Here is an 18,224-nt window from a genome sequence, read left to right as displayed (position 1 = left end):
TAAAGGCACAGGGCAGGCTTGTCCAGCAGGGCACATTTTGACAATTTAAAACAGGGCAAGATGCAGTGACGCACTGACAGAGTAGGGAGAAGATAGCGTTGTACACTGAAAAGACATAAAAAACCAAAACCGACTGTAAAGGCAGCACTACACTATGAAAACTTACAAATCAAAAAGGTGTGGGAACATTTAATAAATAATATAGCAGGCTATGTTGTTGGTGACTACATGCACTTATACCACGGGATTTTGTCGGATCACCACACTGGGGTCCCCATTTCCACTGCACTGTTTTCCCGTTTTTTTTTCCCCAGGTATACAACGTTTCTACTGAGAGGGAAAACTTGGGAAAGAAGCAGGGACCGACAGGCAGGAAGTAGGCAGTGGGAACCATGGGCGGTCAGCGGGAGGTGGCTGCACAATGGCCAGTCTGTCCTGCCCCGGTCGAAAATCCTGAGTTAAAGACGTTTACAAAGCTAGTTATCCATGTTTTATCCGCTAAAAGCCCTGCTTGGTTCCCTGGTAAAAAATCCCGGGTCACTTTTGCCTGGATTTTTACATTGTACCCCTTTCCACTGACAAAAATCCCACTTGCTCATGTGCAAAAACCCGTGATTTTTAGGTCAGTGAAAAAGAAGTAGCTAGGTGACATGGAGCAAGTGCATGTTTTGGCACATCCCTCCCTAGTCATTTTTACTTCTTATAGTAATGCCTCTTACACATTATGCCACACTGGTGACTGGTGTTGATGACAACAGGCACTGCGCTAGTTCCTGGCTCGGGGCTGTTGGTGACGAAAGGCACTGCACAAGTTCCTGGCTCGGGGCTGTTGGTGACGACAGGCAGTGTGCTAGTTCCTGGCTCATGGCTGATGATGACGTCAGGCAGTGCGCTAGTTCCTAGCTCAGGGCTGATGATGACTATAGGCACTGCACTAGTTCCTGGCTCGGGGCTGTTGGTGACTACAGGCACTGCGCTAGTTCCTAGCTCGGGGCTGTTGGTGATGAAAGGCACTGCACTAGTTCCTGGCTCGGGGCTGTTGGTGATTAAAGGCACTGCACTAGTTCCTGGCTCAGGGCTGATGATGACTACAGACACTGCGCTAGTTCCTAGCTCAGGGCTGATGATGACTACAGACACTGCGCTAGTTCCTAGCTCAGGGCTGTTGGTGACGACAGGCACTGCACTAGTTCCTAACTCAGGGCTGACGATGACTACAGGCACTGCGCTAGTTCCTGGCTTATGGCTGATGATGACTACAGGCACTGCACTAGTTCTTGGCTCGGGGCTGTTGGTGACTATAGGCACTGCGCTAGTTCCTGGCTCGGGGCTGTTGGTGACTACAGGCAGTGCGCTAGTTCCTGGTTCAGGGCTGATTAGGACTACAGGCACTGCGCTAGTTCCTAGCTCACGGCTGTTGGTGACTACAGGCACTGCGCTAGTTCCTGGCTCGGGCTGTTGGTGACTACAGGCACTGCGCTAGTTCCTGGCTTGGTCTGTTGGTGACTACAGGCACTGCGCTAGTTCCTAGCTCAGGGCTGATGATGACTACAGGCACTGCGCTAGTTCCTGGCTCGGGCTGTTGGTGACTACAGGCACTGCACTAGTTCCTGGCTCAGGGCTGATGATGACTACAGGCACTGCGCTAGTTCCTGGCTTATGGCTGATGATGACTACAGGCACTGCACTAGTTCTTGGCTCGGGGCTGTTGGTGACTATAGGCACTGCGCTAGTTCCTGGCTCGGGGCTGTTGGTGACTACAGGCAGTGCGCTAGTTCCTGGTTCAGGGCTGATTAGGACTACAGGCACTGCGCTAGTTCCTAGCTCACGGCTGTTGGTGACTACAGGCACTGCGCTAGTTCCTGGCTCGGGCTGTTGGTGACTACAGGCACTGCGCTAGTTCCTGGCTTGGTCTGTTGGTGACTACAGGCACTGCGCTAGTTCCTAGCTCAGGGCTGATGATGACTACAGGCATTGCACTAGACCGTTGAATAATTTCTCTCCCCTTCAAAAATAAAAGTCAGTCTAAAGCAACTTATTACCTCCACAGATAGCTGAATACAAGGTGGGCACTGACGTCTCTCACCTCAAACAGAATGCCATGCCTGTGTTCCCAGAGGAACGCCCAGTGTTTTCATGGGGATTGGCACAAAACACTATATAGTCCATATGAAAAATAAATCCTTCTTGCTGTGGATACAGAATCCAAAACACAGATAAATCTAAGGTTATTTTTTTTTTTTTTTTTTATACAAATACATCTGAAAACAACTGATAAAAAAAATGCCCGGGGCTTGGTTCTAAAGGAATTTGTCAGCTCCTTACAGACACAGACCAAGCAACAATATAAAATGTATTTTTCTTATTAGAATCATGGGGCCCATTAACGTACGCGCTGATTACGGTGCTGCTGATCCGATGAACAGCATACATCGATGTTCAGCCACCTGCTGGATGAATCCACAAAAAATGCATGGTAACATTTTTTTGGGTCACAATTGGAGATTACCCCCGATCCCCCAAATCAGGACAGGAAAGTGCCCTAAAACCTCACGTATATGTTCCTCATAACACAGAAACACCCTCCGAAGACCATCTCAGTGATTACTGTAACACTAACATATGGACACATATATTATTTTTAATTCATTGGGCTATGAAGCACGTACATACACAAATCCAGAATATTATATAAAACAAGAACAGAACAAAGACATGCACAATCCTACAACACAAGGACACGGATGCGCCCCAGTCTGTGCTGCTACATTATGTGTTTAGGGGTCTTCTGGTTCGTTGCTAAACTGTGCTACTATAGCAGACAATGCGGCATTACGTGGCCAGGCAGGCTGACAATGGCTGCTTTCATACTCACACAGGAGATGGTATGACACAGAAACCTCTATCTGAGCTGGTGACTCACTATCCCGGCCTGCAATCTCTACCTGGCTCCTGAAGATGAGCATTACTCTCTGTTATCAGCGGATATCACAGGGCAGGCGGGAGATGGAAATTGGTTCTGTACTTATCTTTGGATAAAACATGTGCATTTCCCGCTGACTGGAATTAGGGCAAACGGCTTATACAGATATGCTCTGCTCTCATGGAGCCAGTAACAGTGATGCCCTAGTCACCTATATTATTTGTGTAATAATCAGCAACAGAACTGACCCCATAGCAGTCTGTACAGGGGTTGTTCTAGGCCAGTGACGGGGAACCTTCAGTCCTCCAGATGTTGTTGAACTACACATCCCAGCATGCCCTGCTACAGTTTTGCTATTTGGCTATTCTAAAACTGTTGCAGGGCATGCTGGGATGTGTAGTTCAATATCACCTGGAGGGCTGAAGGTTCCCCATCCCTGTTCTAGACTCACGGGCCTCGGTAAGCACCTCAAGTATTGATTACCACAATTCTGAGTACACATTAGACGACATGCAAACGAAGCAAGGTCGGTAACGATTTCCCTTGAACTGCCTGGTACTACCTGTCAAACGATATAGCGCATAGTCATTAAACGATATTGCAAACGATATCGTTCAGCAGCCACATCCAGGAGCATGCGGTCGTTAATGATATATAGTCTTCATTCTACTGCATGTACACAGACGACAGAGGGGCTCATTACCAACCCGCGGGAGCACGCATCTTCAACGATATAGTACGTACACACACACTAGACCAGGACAGGTCAACAACCTCTGGCTCTCCAGATGTTGTGAAACTACATATCCCAGCATGCCTTGCCACAGTTTTAACACTCCCTTACAGCAAAACTGTGGCAAGGCATGATGGGATTTGTAGTTTGACAACATCTGGAGAGCCACAGGTTGGGCAGGCCTGCACTAGACCATTTGCATGAAAATATCATTAACGATATTGTTATTGTGCAAATCTTTAACAATAATTGTCTAGTGTGTATGCACCATTACCCTCAGGAACTGCAGCAGCAACATCTACTACAGTGTTGTCCCTGTCAGTAATACCGGGCACCCTTAGCTGCTGTCTCTGTGAAAGCAGAAAGGTCTTCATTGGGAAGTAACAGACGAGGGCAACTTAGTTATAGGACTTCTAGCCACTGCAGATGTTCATTGATCAGGAGACAAAAGATAATAAAGTACAAAACACTAAGGGGCAGATGTACTAAGCCTGGTGAAGGGATACAGTTGAATCACTTGCAATACTTTGTATCACTGGGCATAACGCTACTGGTATGACATAACACGTCACTTTCCTCCTTATATTCATGGATCTAGGCATACAAAGCCTTCACTAGTTACAGCTGGGTTACCACACGCTGCCCCCGGGCTGTGTGAAAACATTTAGCTGTCATTAGGAAAGAAAACAAACTAATTACACCGTGCATTACAAGCTATTAGTGAGCTGGACAGCACCGGCGTGTACTAGACCGGATCACATGGCGAGCCATCTCATGTACCCCGCCATCTACTGTATTCCAGCTAGAACCAACCCTCCAGGTGTCTGAGCCCTTCCACAGCACATAAACAACCCGCTGACGGACACATGTGCAGAAAAGGTGATGTAATGTCCAGCAACCAATAAGGTGTCATCAGTTCTCCAGACGTTTAAAGAGCCACCATCTGATCTGTGGATATAGATACAAGCATTTATTTGGCACAGTCGGAACAGGGCTTTTTTATGGTGGAAGGGGGATCCATTTTGTCACTTTGCTTTAACTACTTAATTGCCAGGGTCATGTGGAATATGATAGTATACCTCTTTCCAGCACACAAATATATTTGTATAGGTATGTGCTTTGAGGACCCAAAAAAAGAGGACCCGCTCGGTTTAATTTGAATAATTCTGTCCCCTCTCTCTTTTTTGTCCTGTTTTGCTAAGCACATAGGGCCTTATTCTAGTTCACTCTTTCTGACCAAATACTTCTTAGATGGACAAAACCATGTGCACTGCAGGTGGGGCATTTGTAAAATGTGCAGAGAGAATTAGATTTGGGTGAGTTATTTGTTTCTGTGCAAGGTAAATACTGGCTGCTTTATTTTTACACTGCAATATAGATCTCGCTTTAAAGTAAAACCCCACCCAAATCTAACTCTCTCTGCACAAGTAACATCTGCCCCACCAGCAGTGCACATGGTTTTGTCCATCTAAGAAGGATTTTGTCAGAAAGAGTGAACTAGAATAAGGCCCATAGTATAGATTTAAGTGGGGAAATACAGGCTCTGCTGGTTTTAACCACGTCAATAGACTAGCGCCATACCGCAGCCCTTACCGAAGATAATGCAGACATTGATAATGTGGTTTAATGAAAACAGCACTTTAAACAGGGCTAATTCACACTTATTCAACTTTAATTAGCTTTTTTATGCATTGCGAAGCTGGATCTTATGTGGTTGCTGTGGTCATTAATGAAAGTAAGCAGTGTATGCAAATCAACTGGGTGAAAAATAAAAAACGAGGGCAGTGGTGCGGAGGCGGATTCAAAAGTTCAGAAAGCTATGCAATGTTCACCAAAAGCACCTTATATTGAAAATAAACTGGAACACTGGTTTCCTTATTATTAATTGCCGGGTTTTCAGATGACATCGTTGTCAAGCTCTGGTGACCCGCCTCTTCAAACAGTGTTAACGGGACCTAGGTCAGATGACCTGGATTACTCATGCACCATAATCCAGGTTGCTACCCAGATTGGATTTTTTTTCCGGGGACCACTTCACATCTAATCACAACCCGGTTTCACCCATAAATCACCCAGTAGTTACCCAGTAAATGAACAGGCTTCATTCTAATGAATGCAGGTTTCTATATAAAATGGCTGCCTCCACTATCTGCTTCTCATGCCTCAGTGAAGTTACTAGTTGTTAGAGCATTAACGGGCTCCATACTCATACAGAATATTTGTCCAGTCCACAAAATGGCTCCTTATGGTAACTGTGCATCTTGTAGGCCACAAACCGTTGAGTTTATCATCCATAAATTAAGTACATTTTCAACCAGCTATTATTCTAAAATGGCAGCAAATGCAGTCACATGACACGCAGGATAGGACAGTGCTTGGCGGCCATTACTTATCACCACATAGCAGCTGTCCTGGAACGGAGAACCAAGCAAGTTTGTCCAATTCGGCAATCGTAAGACTTAAATCCGAATGCATGTGGCATGTGTTTGGCCATGCACTGACAGAAAAATACTTTAAATATGTTTTGCCCTTTTTTAAAACTTTCTAAATGATGCAATTGTAATTTCACCTGTGATGACGGAACATCCGTGCGTGACCCGATAATTGTCTAAATTACAAAATCTGTTTGTCACTTGCACAGCCCTGGCTAGTGTCACATTTCCCAGTACGTAGGAATGTTTCCGTATCACGCATGGGGTTCTGTGTTCACTCTCGTGTGTCCGGTGTGAGTTTACTGCCGGCGACATACACTTCCAGCTCTATTTGTTGGACTTTCTAAGTGACTGGTTTTGTTGTGAAGTTTCCGGCATAGGAAATTCAGTCTTGGCCGTCAGTGCCTCGGCGCAGTAGGCCGGTGGCACAGAGATGGTTCTGGGTGGGCAGGAGAATGGCGGGCTTTGTGCTGTTAGAGCATACAGTATTTTCCTATACAGTATGACAGAACAGCGCTGGCATCCTCTGCCTGCCTTGCACAGCCTTGGGAAAAAATCATATGAAAAGAACATGAAATACAAACCTGAAAACCAGAGTACAATGTTATGTAATCATACAAAAGACTGTCCTCAACAGTGAATGAAGCCAAAATGAAACAACTAGGTAGCACATTATGTAATAACATGATAATTACTCTTATTACATCAATTCTGAAACGCTAAACTATGAAAGTTATATATAAGTTATCATATACTGCGGCTGTAGAAAGAATAAAGAGAAAACCCCAGATCTAGAGCTGTCGGCTTCTAGACTTCTGTCTCGCCCTGGTTCAGAAGGACTAAATGGACCATTGGGATCTGTGCAGAATATTACAATAAAAATAAATAAGTACAAAAAAGTTTAAAAAGACCTGAATTTAGACCTCATGGGGCCCTAGGCAAGATAGCGGTGTGGGGCCCTCCTCAAAAGTTCCATAGAACCAGTGGTGGCTCTTACCTCTGCGGAGGAGGGGGCTGCCACAATGTGCCCCCCCCCCCCCCCCCGCTGCCGCCGCAAATGAATCCAGTCCCCTGCACGGTGCTAGCGCTTCCGCAGCAGCCCCCAGAGGCATATTCAGGGTCCGGCGCTTGCGCAGTATCCTCCGCGGTTCTGGGCATGCAGAACCCGTTTTTGGGGCTGCCCCGCAGCTGTGCATAGAGAGGCATCCCAGAGGGAGAGAACACCTCACAATGGGACTGCCTTGAGTGACTGGCAGGCCGGACTTCCAATAGGAAGTCACTGCCAGTCTCAGTGCAGCCAGAGCAGTCTCACAGATTGCATCTGGCTTCAGTTAGGTAGAGAACAGTGGCGGATTTTACCTGGGTGGTAAAAACCGCCACTGCATAGAACTATATGATCACCTCTTTGGTGCAATGGACATTCATCATGTGAACTACAAGCCCCAGAATGCCTTTGACACAGAAAGTAATCAAACTATCAATATTACACTTTGAATTATTTATCTCCCCGCATAAGTTGCTGTTACGGTTCCTTTGGTACCAAGACGGGCACAGGTTAACTGGTTTATTGACTGTTTGATGTGCACAGGAAAATACTTCCCCTACAGTAACAGTGAAAAGAACCAGAACTCATCACATCCTTCAATTTGAATAATCCCCTGAAACGTTTACGGTCTGCATTAATAACAGGTGGTGTATATATAAAACAGCTATGAGCAAAGACTTACTGGTCCTTTAATCTCTACTAAAATACGCTGTCAATTTCACCGCACCATGGGGAGACTGCCTAATATAAATGGAACATGTGAAAAAGCTCCGGTAACGGAAAGGTTGCCTCCTCGCCAGACGCGTTCGCGGTGGATAAAATAATAAAAAACAAATCAAGTTTCCTTTAGCTGTGAAAGGTTATTATTTGCTGTTCAATTTGTCTGGGACTATGACGCAAATATGTAGATTAGCAAAGCAGTAGGTTGTATACATAAATTGGGCCTGTGTGTAGAAAGCTGACAGCAGACTATACAACTGCCAGACTGCTGAGGAGAATTGTGCATTATACATTATTACTGTGACATGAGCAGTCTCACAGCCCTGCGTTCACAGCGCAAGCAGCTGGCGTTCGGCTACACAAAATAGGTGGCTGTGAATCAGCTCCAGTACGGACCAGGTACCGCTTGGTTTGGAACTGGGTGCATTATAAAATGACCGTAACGGCTGGCTGGATGAGCAGTTAACGGGAGAACCTACAGAAACTTGCTCACCACCTGAGGTAAAACTGGACTGATTGGATGCAGCGAAAAGGAAAGTACAATTTATTTTTCTATTTATTGTTTTTATTTTGTGTAAATTATTATAACAAGTGATGTGAGGTTAGAATGTACCCGAAACTCAACAATGACATTTTATTGACTATCTGGCAGGCACGTGTTTTGGAGAGCCAATAAGAATTACCTGGATAAATCTGAACGCACCAGTATAGCGCTAAGAACCAAGAGAATCCGAAGCCAGACATCTCTAACTTGAACCACTCCAGAAGAAATATTTTAACTTTATGTGGAAGCATCATCCATAGAATAATGTGCCCCGCCTTTCCACACACACATACACACACACACACACCTCTATATCTGTTCTAACATCCTAGGTTCACCAGTTTCCTAAGCTACCATGACGACAGACAGTAGATGACTACATTTGCACGATGCCGCATTCAGTTCCTGGTGAACAACGCTCAAGGTCACCTATCACATATTGCTGCGTGGGTCTCATTGTACCCTACTGCTGAATGTGGCATGACCGGTCCCGCCCTGGAGAAGTTGGCGGTGGCACTGTAGGTGACATTACAATGTAAGATGACTGAAATTGACACCAGTGTCGGCTGACTGTAGCCACACACTGCTTTTCCCTGTCTCGTTGACAACACCACAGGAAAATAAGAAGGTGGCTCTGGAGACATGCACTGGGGACCAACAGTCTGGCCTTGAGGAGTTTAAAGAAAAACAGCCATAAAAAAAACATAATTGTATAAAAACCATACAAAACATCCGTGTGTTCTTAAGTCACATGGCGAGAATACAGTTTCACGGGTATTGCATGGTGTTCACAGAGTAAACTTTTTACCTTATCACACAATAAAATCTCTTATGTAACGCTAATCTATTTATATACAGTTATTACAGACTGACTACCTCTCATGTGAGGATTGCCGTATTACATAAGCTTACCCAAATACGTTCCGACGAACCCCAGAGCCCAGAAACTGGAGATTACCAGCACCGCGCCGGCCACCACAAACGTCATTCCGAGGTAATAAAACTCCGGTCTCCTCAGAAACCAGAAGTGAGGCGCGCTGAACATGGCTTCCGTAAAACTGCAAAGAATCAGACACACGCGTTAAACTTTGCAACAAGACGTATTCAGAAGAGGACGAGTCCTTATAATGGTGCTCATGGTCCAAGGTAACTACACCGCGGCCCCACCCTTCTTGGTCAAATATATAAATCTACACACCCATAATGATACTGTTTGGTGATGTCATGCTGTAAATAAATCGTGTCAGACCTTTAATGTGACCTTGGGACAACATGCAAGCGATTAAAAACAGGAACAAATTACAAACCCACAATACCTGCTGCAAAAGTGTGCACAACATTTCATGATATGGCTGTAACTCAGTTACCAAGTCACATTCAAAATCATGGTCAAGGGAAATTAGCGTACACCTGCCAGCAATGACCGTTTGTGATCAACCACAAATAAAGGTCAAGCAAGATCTACTTGCAGCTCTCCTAAGGCGGCTATACGCTGTGCAATTACCGGCTGTCCTGGAATCGGAATATATTGGTTAAATGGCTGTGACTAAGCACCAATGATCAGCATGCCCTACAAATTCACCTGCTGTGTGAATTTGCAGCGGTTTGCGATCACAAAGTCACCGCCCGGTGAAATGCCACCCTGTGCAAGTCAGCGAATGGCTTGTGAAAAATATATCCGGCCAGACGAAAATCCAAAAATTTTCTGACATTCCCAGAAAATGGCCTGTTTCCACCCCCCACAGGACGGCTTCCTGCCAGTCCAGTTGTAAGGGGATTGCGGAATAAAATAGTTGATTTTTGTCATTGTTTGCCCTTAAACATGCGCACTACGATCTGTACACATGAGCGTTTGATGATCAGATTGCGAATTTGCAAAACAGTGATCAGCTCTGAATAGCCCCCCTCAGATCGGACAGCGGAAAAACTCAACATAGGACACAGACTGATTATCTTACAATGTAGGACAATCTCCCAATGTATGGACACTATTAGTCGCACCCAGTGGCGTCTATAGAGTCCAAATTTCTTCCCTCTCTTAGGTAACGCGTTTCAATCAGTACCTTGACCTTATAAAGCCCAAAGTACTGATTGAAATGCGTTGGTGTAATTGGCATATTGCAAATGGGGAGGGAGGGTGATCGGTCGCACTGGGATTTAAAGATAGTGTATCAACCTCTTTATTAAAGTTTATAGTAAATTATTCTATGTAATCATGAGGTGTGCTACCGCCAGACAGTAATGCAATAGTACAAGGGAAACAACAGAAAGTCTTTTTTTGCGGTGCACCAGGAGAAGAGAAAAAAAGTATTTTAAAAAATAACTTTTATTAATTAATCAATTAAATGCGAAATATAAAATCAAAACATACAACATAGATTGACACTGGACTTGTTAAAAAGGGTGAGGAAAACTCCCCTTATCGTAGTGGGGGTAGATTTATATATAATCGCTGGTTGCTTAGTGTGTACCCTGATACACTGGGTTGTACAATCTATGGTCACTGGTGTTTCTTCAAAAGTATACGTGGAACCATGTCCCTTTATTGTATGAACACCTATATAGAGTAACAAGAACCCTCGTTTGTATCAATATGCGGTGTAGTAGTAAATGCTATTTAAATGAGCAATTCACATGTAGCCGGATAAACATACAATGTTTCTAATGAGCACTGTGCTGTGAAATCATCAGCTATGGTCACGCTTGGGGGGGGAATCTGCAGGGACGGCGTCCCGTCTACAGTTATCACCCCCTGAAGGCTGCGTGTGCTGCCGGTGTCGGCTGGTAGGCACACAGACAAGCCACTAGTGGAGTCAGGCTTTCTCTGGCGCTAACGGCTACACCGCTAACCACCGCGTGTGATTAGCCGGCAGCGGTATATGCTGTCGTCAGGATATGACTCGCATATATCACCGGCTAACAGTCGGGGCACTTTAACACATAAATACACAATCAAAATACATTTCCCAGCTACCCCCACTAAACGATCCACGCCAACGCGCGTTTCGCAGTTTTGCTTTTTCAAGGCTAACCGAGCGGGCGCGCTCAGGCCACCTATATACCAACCCCTAATTAATATTCATGATTGTGGGCGTATACATGCTCTCTCATTGGTTGCCGTCAGAGGGTCCAATTTTTGAATCAAGTTTAAAAATGTACGCTGGTATAATTCATTGTACAAAAATATTTGAAGTGTCCTCTTAAAATTTATTCACTTGACATGTGCCACTGATTCATTCTGGGTTACGATAAACAGTTTTATGTATACATATCTTCCATTAGATGCTTGTCCCACTTTCTTTTTACGTGGGACCTCGTATTGTGTGATTAGAATTACACTGATATAGTCCCATCAGAGTGGGGCATTCTCCAGAGGATTGCTACATATCAGAATTCACATCGCAGACAGAATATTCTCCAGGTCGATTCTGGTTCATCATATCGATCTCTCCCTCTTTCCGGTATTGTATGTACATAATGTATAAGTATATAATAAATCCAGGTGTTACCATAAATAAATAGACTCGCCAATATTGGCATTTTACTGGGCATCTCTTCTTACTTCTTCCTAGATTACATATCTCCAAGTGCCGTGGGGACATATCGTGTTGTCAGTGATAGGTACAAACGTGATTCATGGGAAAATGATGTAATATTAATTAATAAAATTAAGGGTACAATTGTGCAAAAAATAATAAATAATAATAATTAAGGTGAAAAAATAGACAGTGGATAAACTATTTAAAACCCAAATGTGATGTGAGTGCACATGTTACCATGTCGCTGTGATAAGGATGAAAAAGATAAAAATGTCTTGTGCAAACTATAATTGAACAAGGTCTGACAGGCATCCTGTCTTCCTTTGAATAAATCTCATTCACAGAATAAGAATAGGAGTAAGTGAGGTCAATAAGGTGAAGTAAATATTAAGAGAAGTGAAATAAGAGTGTTTATAATGAGAAGCAATTGAGATGCAGTCGACACGGATTATGTCGTCATTTATATCTTGAATCCGTTTTGAGATGTTCAATATCAAGATGTTCGATTGTGTCAGGATACCCCATTTTAGTTTTTCTGGTGCTGTTGCTCGCACATAATATCACCCATCTGGATTATGTGTCAGATGTCATGAGCCTTGTACTAGGGGCGCCAGGATGGGTCATATTTACTTCTACGTTTATCTGGGGATGTATCTCTACATCTCATCCTGTGATATCATGTGGGCCCATATCTGTATAAATTAGTGATAAAGGGAAAGAGATTCCCAACATGGTCGACATAAGTAAGGTCGTCATTGTTGAAGTGTGTTTGTTCAGGAGTCTATCCAAATGTTGTCGTGATATAATGAGCGTAAAGAGACTTATATTGAGAATAATTTGACAAGGTCTGATGAGCATCCTATTCTCCTTTGGATAGGTCCCATTCATATATGGAAGTAATAGAAATAAGAGTGGGGTCGATAGAAGTGAAGTCAATGCTGGAAAGAAAAGGGAGGAAGAAAAAGGGTAATGACATGAAAGTATAATTATAATAAGAAGCAGTTGGAAATTCGGGAGTGCAGTCGACACAAATTATTTCGTCATTTATATTGTAAGTCTATTTTAAAATGTTCGAGGTGTTCGATTGTATTAGGATACCCCGTTCTTAGTTTTCATGATGTTGTTACTCACACATAGTGTCATCCGTTTGGATTGTGTGTCGGATGTCATGAGCCTTATATTTAGAACATCGGGATAGATCATATTTGCTTTTATATTGGTCTGAGAATGTATCACTACATCCCAAACTGGGATATAGTGTGCACCCATGCTCTAGGTTGGTGGTCGAGGGGAAGAGAATTTCCCTGTGTGGTCGACATAGGTAAGGTCGTCATTTGTGAGGTATGTCTATTTAAGAATTTATCCTTGTGTCAGATGCTTACATCCCACACATTGGTACGTTTTGAGAGCATTATTTACGGGAGTTACTCCTAGGGTGGTCTATATTTGCTGGACCGGAGTTTAAATATATGAGTTTGATGTCACTCATGATTCTTTGTGGTCCCTCTCTTCGCCTACATCGGTCTTACAGTGATCTTAACTGGCTGAGAGTGGGGTTATTGATGTTATCTTCCTACATATCCCAGGGGAGCGGTGCTTCATCTGGAATGTGTACTCTTTCTCAAGATCGTATAAAGGGGGGGCTCATTCTATAGGAAGGCAGTATAGTTGTTCTCCTCATTGAGTCCATCTGGGGACATCGTTCCCATGAGAAAAATGAGTCTGGTCTCTTGTTTTAAGAGTTCCTTATCCCAATCCCCCTTCCGTATGCCCATCTCCACTCTAAGCATTCCGAAGGCCTTCAAACCTCTCGGGCTCCCCTGATGGAATCTTAAAAAGTGTCGGGCAACTGGGGTGAGCGTTTTAAAGTTTTCTTTGTCCCTTCTAGCATTTTTAATGCTCGAAAAATGTTCATAAAGTCTCTTTTTAAGAGGTCTCCTGGTTTTGCCGATATATCTTTTCCCACACGGGCATTCAAGGTGGTAAATCACTCCGGCTGTGTCACATGAAATGTATTGACCTATCACCCAGTTTTTATTGAATTTGTCCACATAGGATCGAGTTTGGATCATGATGGAACACATTCCACATGTCCCACATTTGTAGGAGCCCTTTTTGGATACTTTTGGCCTGGTATCCTTTTCGAGATGACTATGTACAAGGATGTCATTTAAATTCCGACTCCGTCTCCAGCTGATATCCACTCTTTCGCCCAGGAAACCACATAGGTCCCTGTCCGTTTTTAGGACGTTGAGATGTTTGTTCAGAATTCCCTGGATCTGCTTCCACTCATTGCAGAATGTCCCTATAAACCGCACTTTTTCTGATGTATCAGGTTTCTTCGGTTTGGGGACAAGGAGTGTTTCCCTCTTTATTTTTTCTGTATCCTTCATGGCTTTCCGTATGGTGCGGCTGCTGTATCCCCTATGTTTCAACCTTGAACTCAGTTCCTCTGATCTTAGGTCGTAGGTGGCCTTATTAGAGCAATTTCGTTTTGTGCGCATGAATTCTCCTTTCGGGAGGCCTTGTTTCACAGATGGAAAATGTGCGCTGCTCTGATGGAGGAGGGAGTTAGTGGCCGTACTCTTCCGAAACAGGTCCGTGGTGATTGACCCATCCGCCTCGATATTAATTCTTAGGTCCAGGTATTCAACCCCATCTTGACTCATATTATAGGTCAGTTTCAAATTCAGGTTGTTCCTGTTGAGAATGGTCATGAATTCGATAAAGAGGTTCTTGTCTCCTTCCCAAATGATGAGTAAATCATCTATATACCGGAGCCACATCAGTATGTGGTCCGTATATAGTTCGTTTTTCTCCGTAAACACGTGCTCGCGTTCCCACCACCCCAGGTACAGGTTAGCATACGTGGGGGCACAAGTGCTCCCCATTGCTGTCCCCCGTACCTGGAGGTAGTAGCGATCTTCGCAAACAAAATAGTTTTTGGTGAGTACAAACTTCAAAAGTTTAATAATGAAATCATTAAGGGGTGCCTCTCGGTACCCCTTAATGATTTCATTATTAAACTTTTGAAGTTTGTACTCACCAAAAACTATTTTGTTTGCGAAGATCGCTACTACCTCCAGGTACGGGGGACAGCAATGGGGAGCACTTGTGCCCCCACGTATGCTAACCTGTACCTGGGGTGGTGGGAACGCGAGCACGTGTTTACGGAGAAAAACGAACTATATACGGACCACATACTGATGTGGCTCCGGTATATAGATGATTTACTCATCATTTGGGAAGGAGACAAGAACCTCTTTATCGAATTCATGACCATTCTCAACAGGAACAACCTGAATTTGAAACTGACCTATAATATGAGTCAAGATGGGGTTGAATACCTGGACCTAAGAATTAATATCGAGGCGGATGGGTCAATCACCACGGACCTGTTTCGGAAGAGTACGGCCACTAACTCCCTCCTCCATCAGAGCAGCGCACATTTTCCATCTGTGAAACAAGGCCTCCCGAAAGGAGAATTCATGCGCACAAAACGAAATTGCTCTAATAAGGCCACCTACGACCTAAGATCAGAGGAACTGAGTTCAAGGTTGAAACATAGGGGATACAGCAGCCGCACCATACGGAAAGCCATGAAGGATACAGAAAAAATAAAGAGGGAAACACTCCTTGTCCCCAAACCGAAGAAACCTGATACATCAGAAAAAGTGCGGTTTATAGGGACATTCTGCAATGAGTGGAAGCAGATCCAGGGAATTCTGAACAAACATCTCAACGTCCTAAAAACGGACAGGGACCTATGTGGTTTCCTGGGCGAAAGAGTGGATATCAGCTGGAGACGGAGTCGGAATTTAAATGACATCCTTGTACATAGTCATCTCGAAAAGGATACCAGGCCAAAAGTATCCAAAAAGGGCTCCTACAAATGTGGGACATGTGGAATGTGTTCCATCATGATCCAAACTCGATCCTATGTGGACAAATTCAATAAAAACTGGGTGATAGGTCAATACATTTCATGTGACACAGCCGGAGTGATTTACCACCTTGAATGCCCGTGTGGGAAAAGATATATCGGCAAAACCAGGAGACCTCTTAAAAAGAGACTTTATGAACATTTTTCGAGCATTAAAAATGCTAGAAGGGACAAAGAAAACTTTAAAACGCTCACCCCAGTTGCCCGACACTTTTTAAGATTCCATCAGGGGAGCCCGAGAGGTTTGAAGGCCTTCGGAATGCTTAGAGTGGAGATGGGCATACGGAAGGGGGATTGGGATAAGGAACTCTTAAAACAAGAGACCAGACTCATTTTTCTCATGGGAACGATGTCCCCAGATGGACTCAATGAGGAGAACAACTATACTGCCTTCCTATAGAATGAGCCCCCCCTTTATACGATCTTGAGAAAGAGTACACATTCCAGATGAAGCACCGCTCCCCTGGGATATGTAGGAAGATAACATCAATAACCCCACTCTCAGCCAGTTAAGATCACTGTAAGACCGATGTAGGCGAAGAGAGGGACCACAAAGAATCATGAGTGACATCAAACTCATATATTTAAACTCCGGTCCAGCAAATATAGACCACCCTAGGAGTAACTCCCGTAAATAATGCTCTCAAAACGTACCAATGTGTGGGATGTAAGCATCTGACACAAGGATAAATTCTTAAATAGACATACCTCACAAATGACGACCTTACCTATGTCGACCACACAGGGAAATTCTCTTCCCCTCGACCACCAACCTAGAGCATGGGTGCACACTATATCCCAGTTTGGGATGTAGTGATACATTCTCAGACCAATATAAAAGCAAATATGATCTATCCCGATGTTCTAAATATAAGGCTCATGACATCCGACACACAATCCAAACGGATGACACTATGTGTGAGTAACAACATCATGAAAACTAAGAACGGGGTATCCTAATACAATCGAACACCTCGAACATTTTAAAATAGACTTACAATATAAATGACGAAATAATTTGTGTCGACTGCACTCCCGAATTTCCAACTGCTTCTTATTATAATTATACTTTCATGTCATTACCCTTTTTCTTCCTCCCTTTTCTTTCCAGCATTGACTTCACTTCTATCGACCCCACTCTTATTTCTATTACTTCCATATATGAATGGGACCTATCCAAAGGAGAATAGGATGCTCATCAGACCTTGTCAAATTATTCTCAATATAAGTCTCTTTACGCTCATTATATCACGACAACATTTGGATAGACTCCTGAACAGACACACTTCAGCAATGACGACCTTACTTATGTCGACCATGTTGGGAATCTCTTTCCCTTTATCACTAATTTATACAGATATGGGCCCACATGATATCACAGGATGAGATGTAGAGATACATCCCCAGATAAACGTAGAAGTAAATATGACCCATCCTGGCGCCCCTAGTACAAGGCTCATGACATCTGACACATAATCCAGATGGGTGATATTATGTGCGAGCAACAGCACCAGAAAAACTAAAATGGGGTATCCTGACACAATCGAACATCTTGATATTGAACATCTCAAAACGGATTCAAGATATAAATGACGACATAATCCGTGTCGACTGCATCTCAATTGCTTCTCATTATAAACACTCTTATTTCACTTCTCTTAATATTTACTTCACCTTATTGACCTCACTTACTCCTATTCTTATTCTGTGAATGAGATTTATTCAAAGGAAGACAGGATGCCTGTCAGACCTTGTTCAATTATAGTTTGCACAAGACATTTTTATCTTTTTCATCCTTATCACAGCGACATGGTAACATGTGCACTCACATCACATTTGGGTTTTAAATAGTTTATCCACTGTTTATTTTTTCACCTTAATTATTATTATTTATTATTTTTTGCACAACTGTACCCTTAATTTTATTAATTAATATTACATCATTTTCCCATGAATCACGTTTGTACCTATCACTGACAACACGATATGTCCCCACGGCACTTGGAGATATGTAATCTAGGAAGAAGTAAGAAGAGATGCCCAGTAAAATGCCAATATTGGCGAGTCTATTTATTTATGGTAACACCTGGATTTATTATATACTTATACATTATGTACATACAATACCGGAAAGAGGGAGAGATCGATATGATGAACCAGAATCGACCTGGAGAATATTCTGTCTGCGATGTGAATTCTGATATGTAGCAATCCTCTGGAGAATGCCCCACTCTGATGGGACTATATCAGTGTAATTCTAATCACACAATACGAGGTCCCACGTAAAAAGAAAGTGGGACAAGCATCTAATGGAAGATATGTATACATAAAACTGTTTATCGTAA

At 43.5% G+C, this 18,224-nt stretch overlaps 1 protein-coding gene across 2 annotated transcripts in view; it reads right to left on the bottom strand.

Annotated features, from left to right (window-relative positions):
- Positions 1-18,224, bottom strand: part of PEMT (phosphatidylethanolamine N-methyltransferase) — a 126,234-nt gene that overhangs the window by 41,411 nt on the left and 66,599 nt on the right. For both annotated transcript variants that reach the window (XR_014450715.1, XM_083152816.1), the window contains exon 4: positions 9,310-9,455. Coding sequence is in view for 1 of the 2 variants with exons in the window: in XM_083152816.1 (XP_083008942.1) it covers positions 9,310-9,455 (146 nt within the window). In the remaining variant the exon portion in view is untranslated. The remainder of the gene's footprint in view (positions 1-9,309; positions 9,456-18,224) is intronic.

The sequence above is a fragment of the Crinia signifera genome, chromosome 7 (genome assembly GCF_055691185.1).
Source record: "Crinia signifera chromosome 7, ASM5569118v1, whole genome shotgun sequence".
In the NCBI taxonomy this organism is placed as follows: Eukaryota; Metazoa; Chordata; class Amphibia; order Anura; family Myobatrachidae; genus Crinia; species Crinia signifera.
Note: the sequence above shows the minus strand (reverse complement) of the source record. Positions and strands in the feature narration are given on the sequence as shown.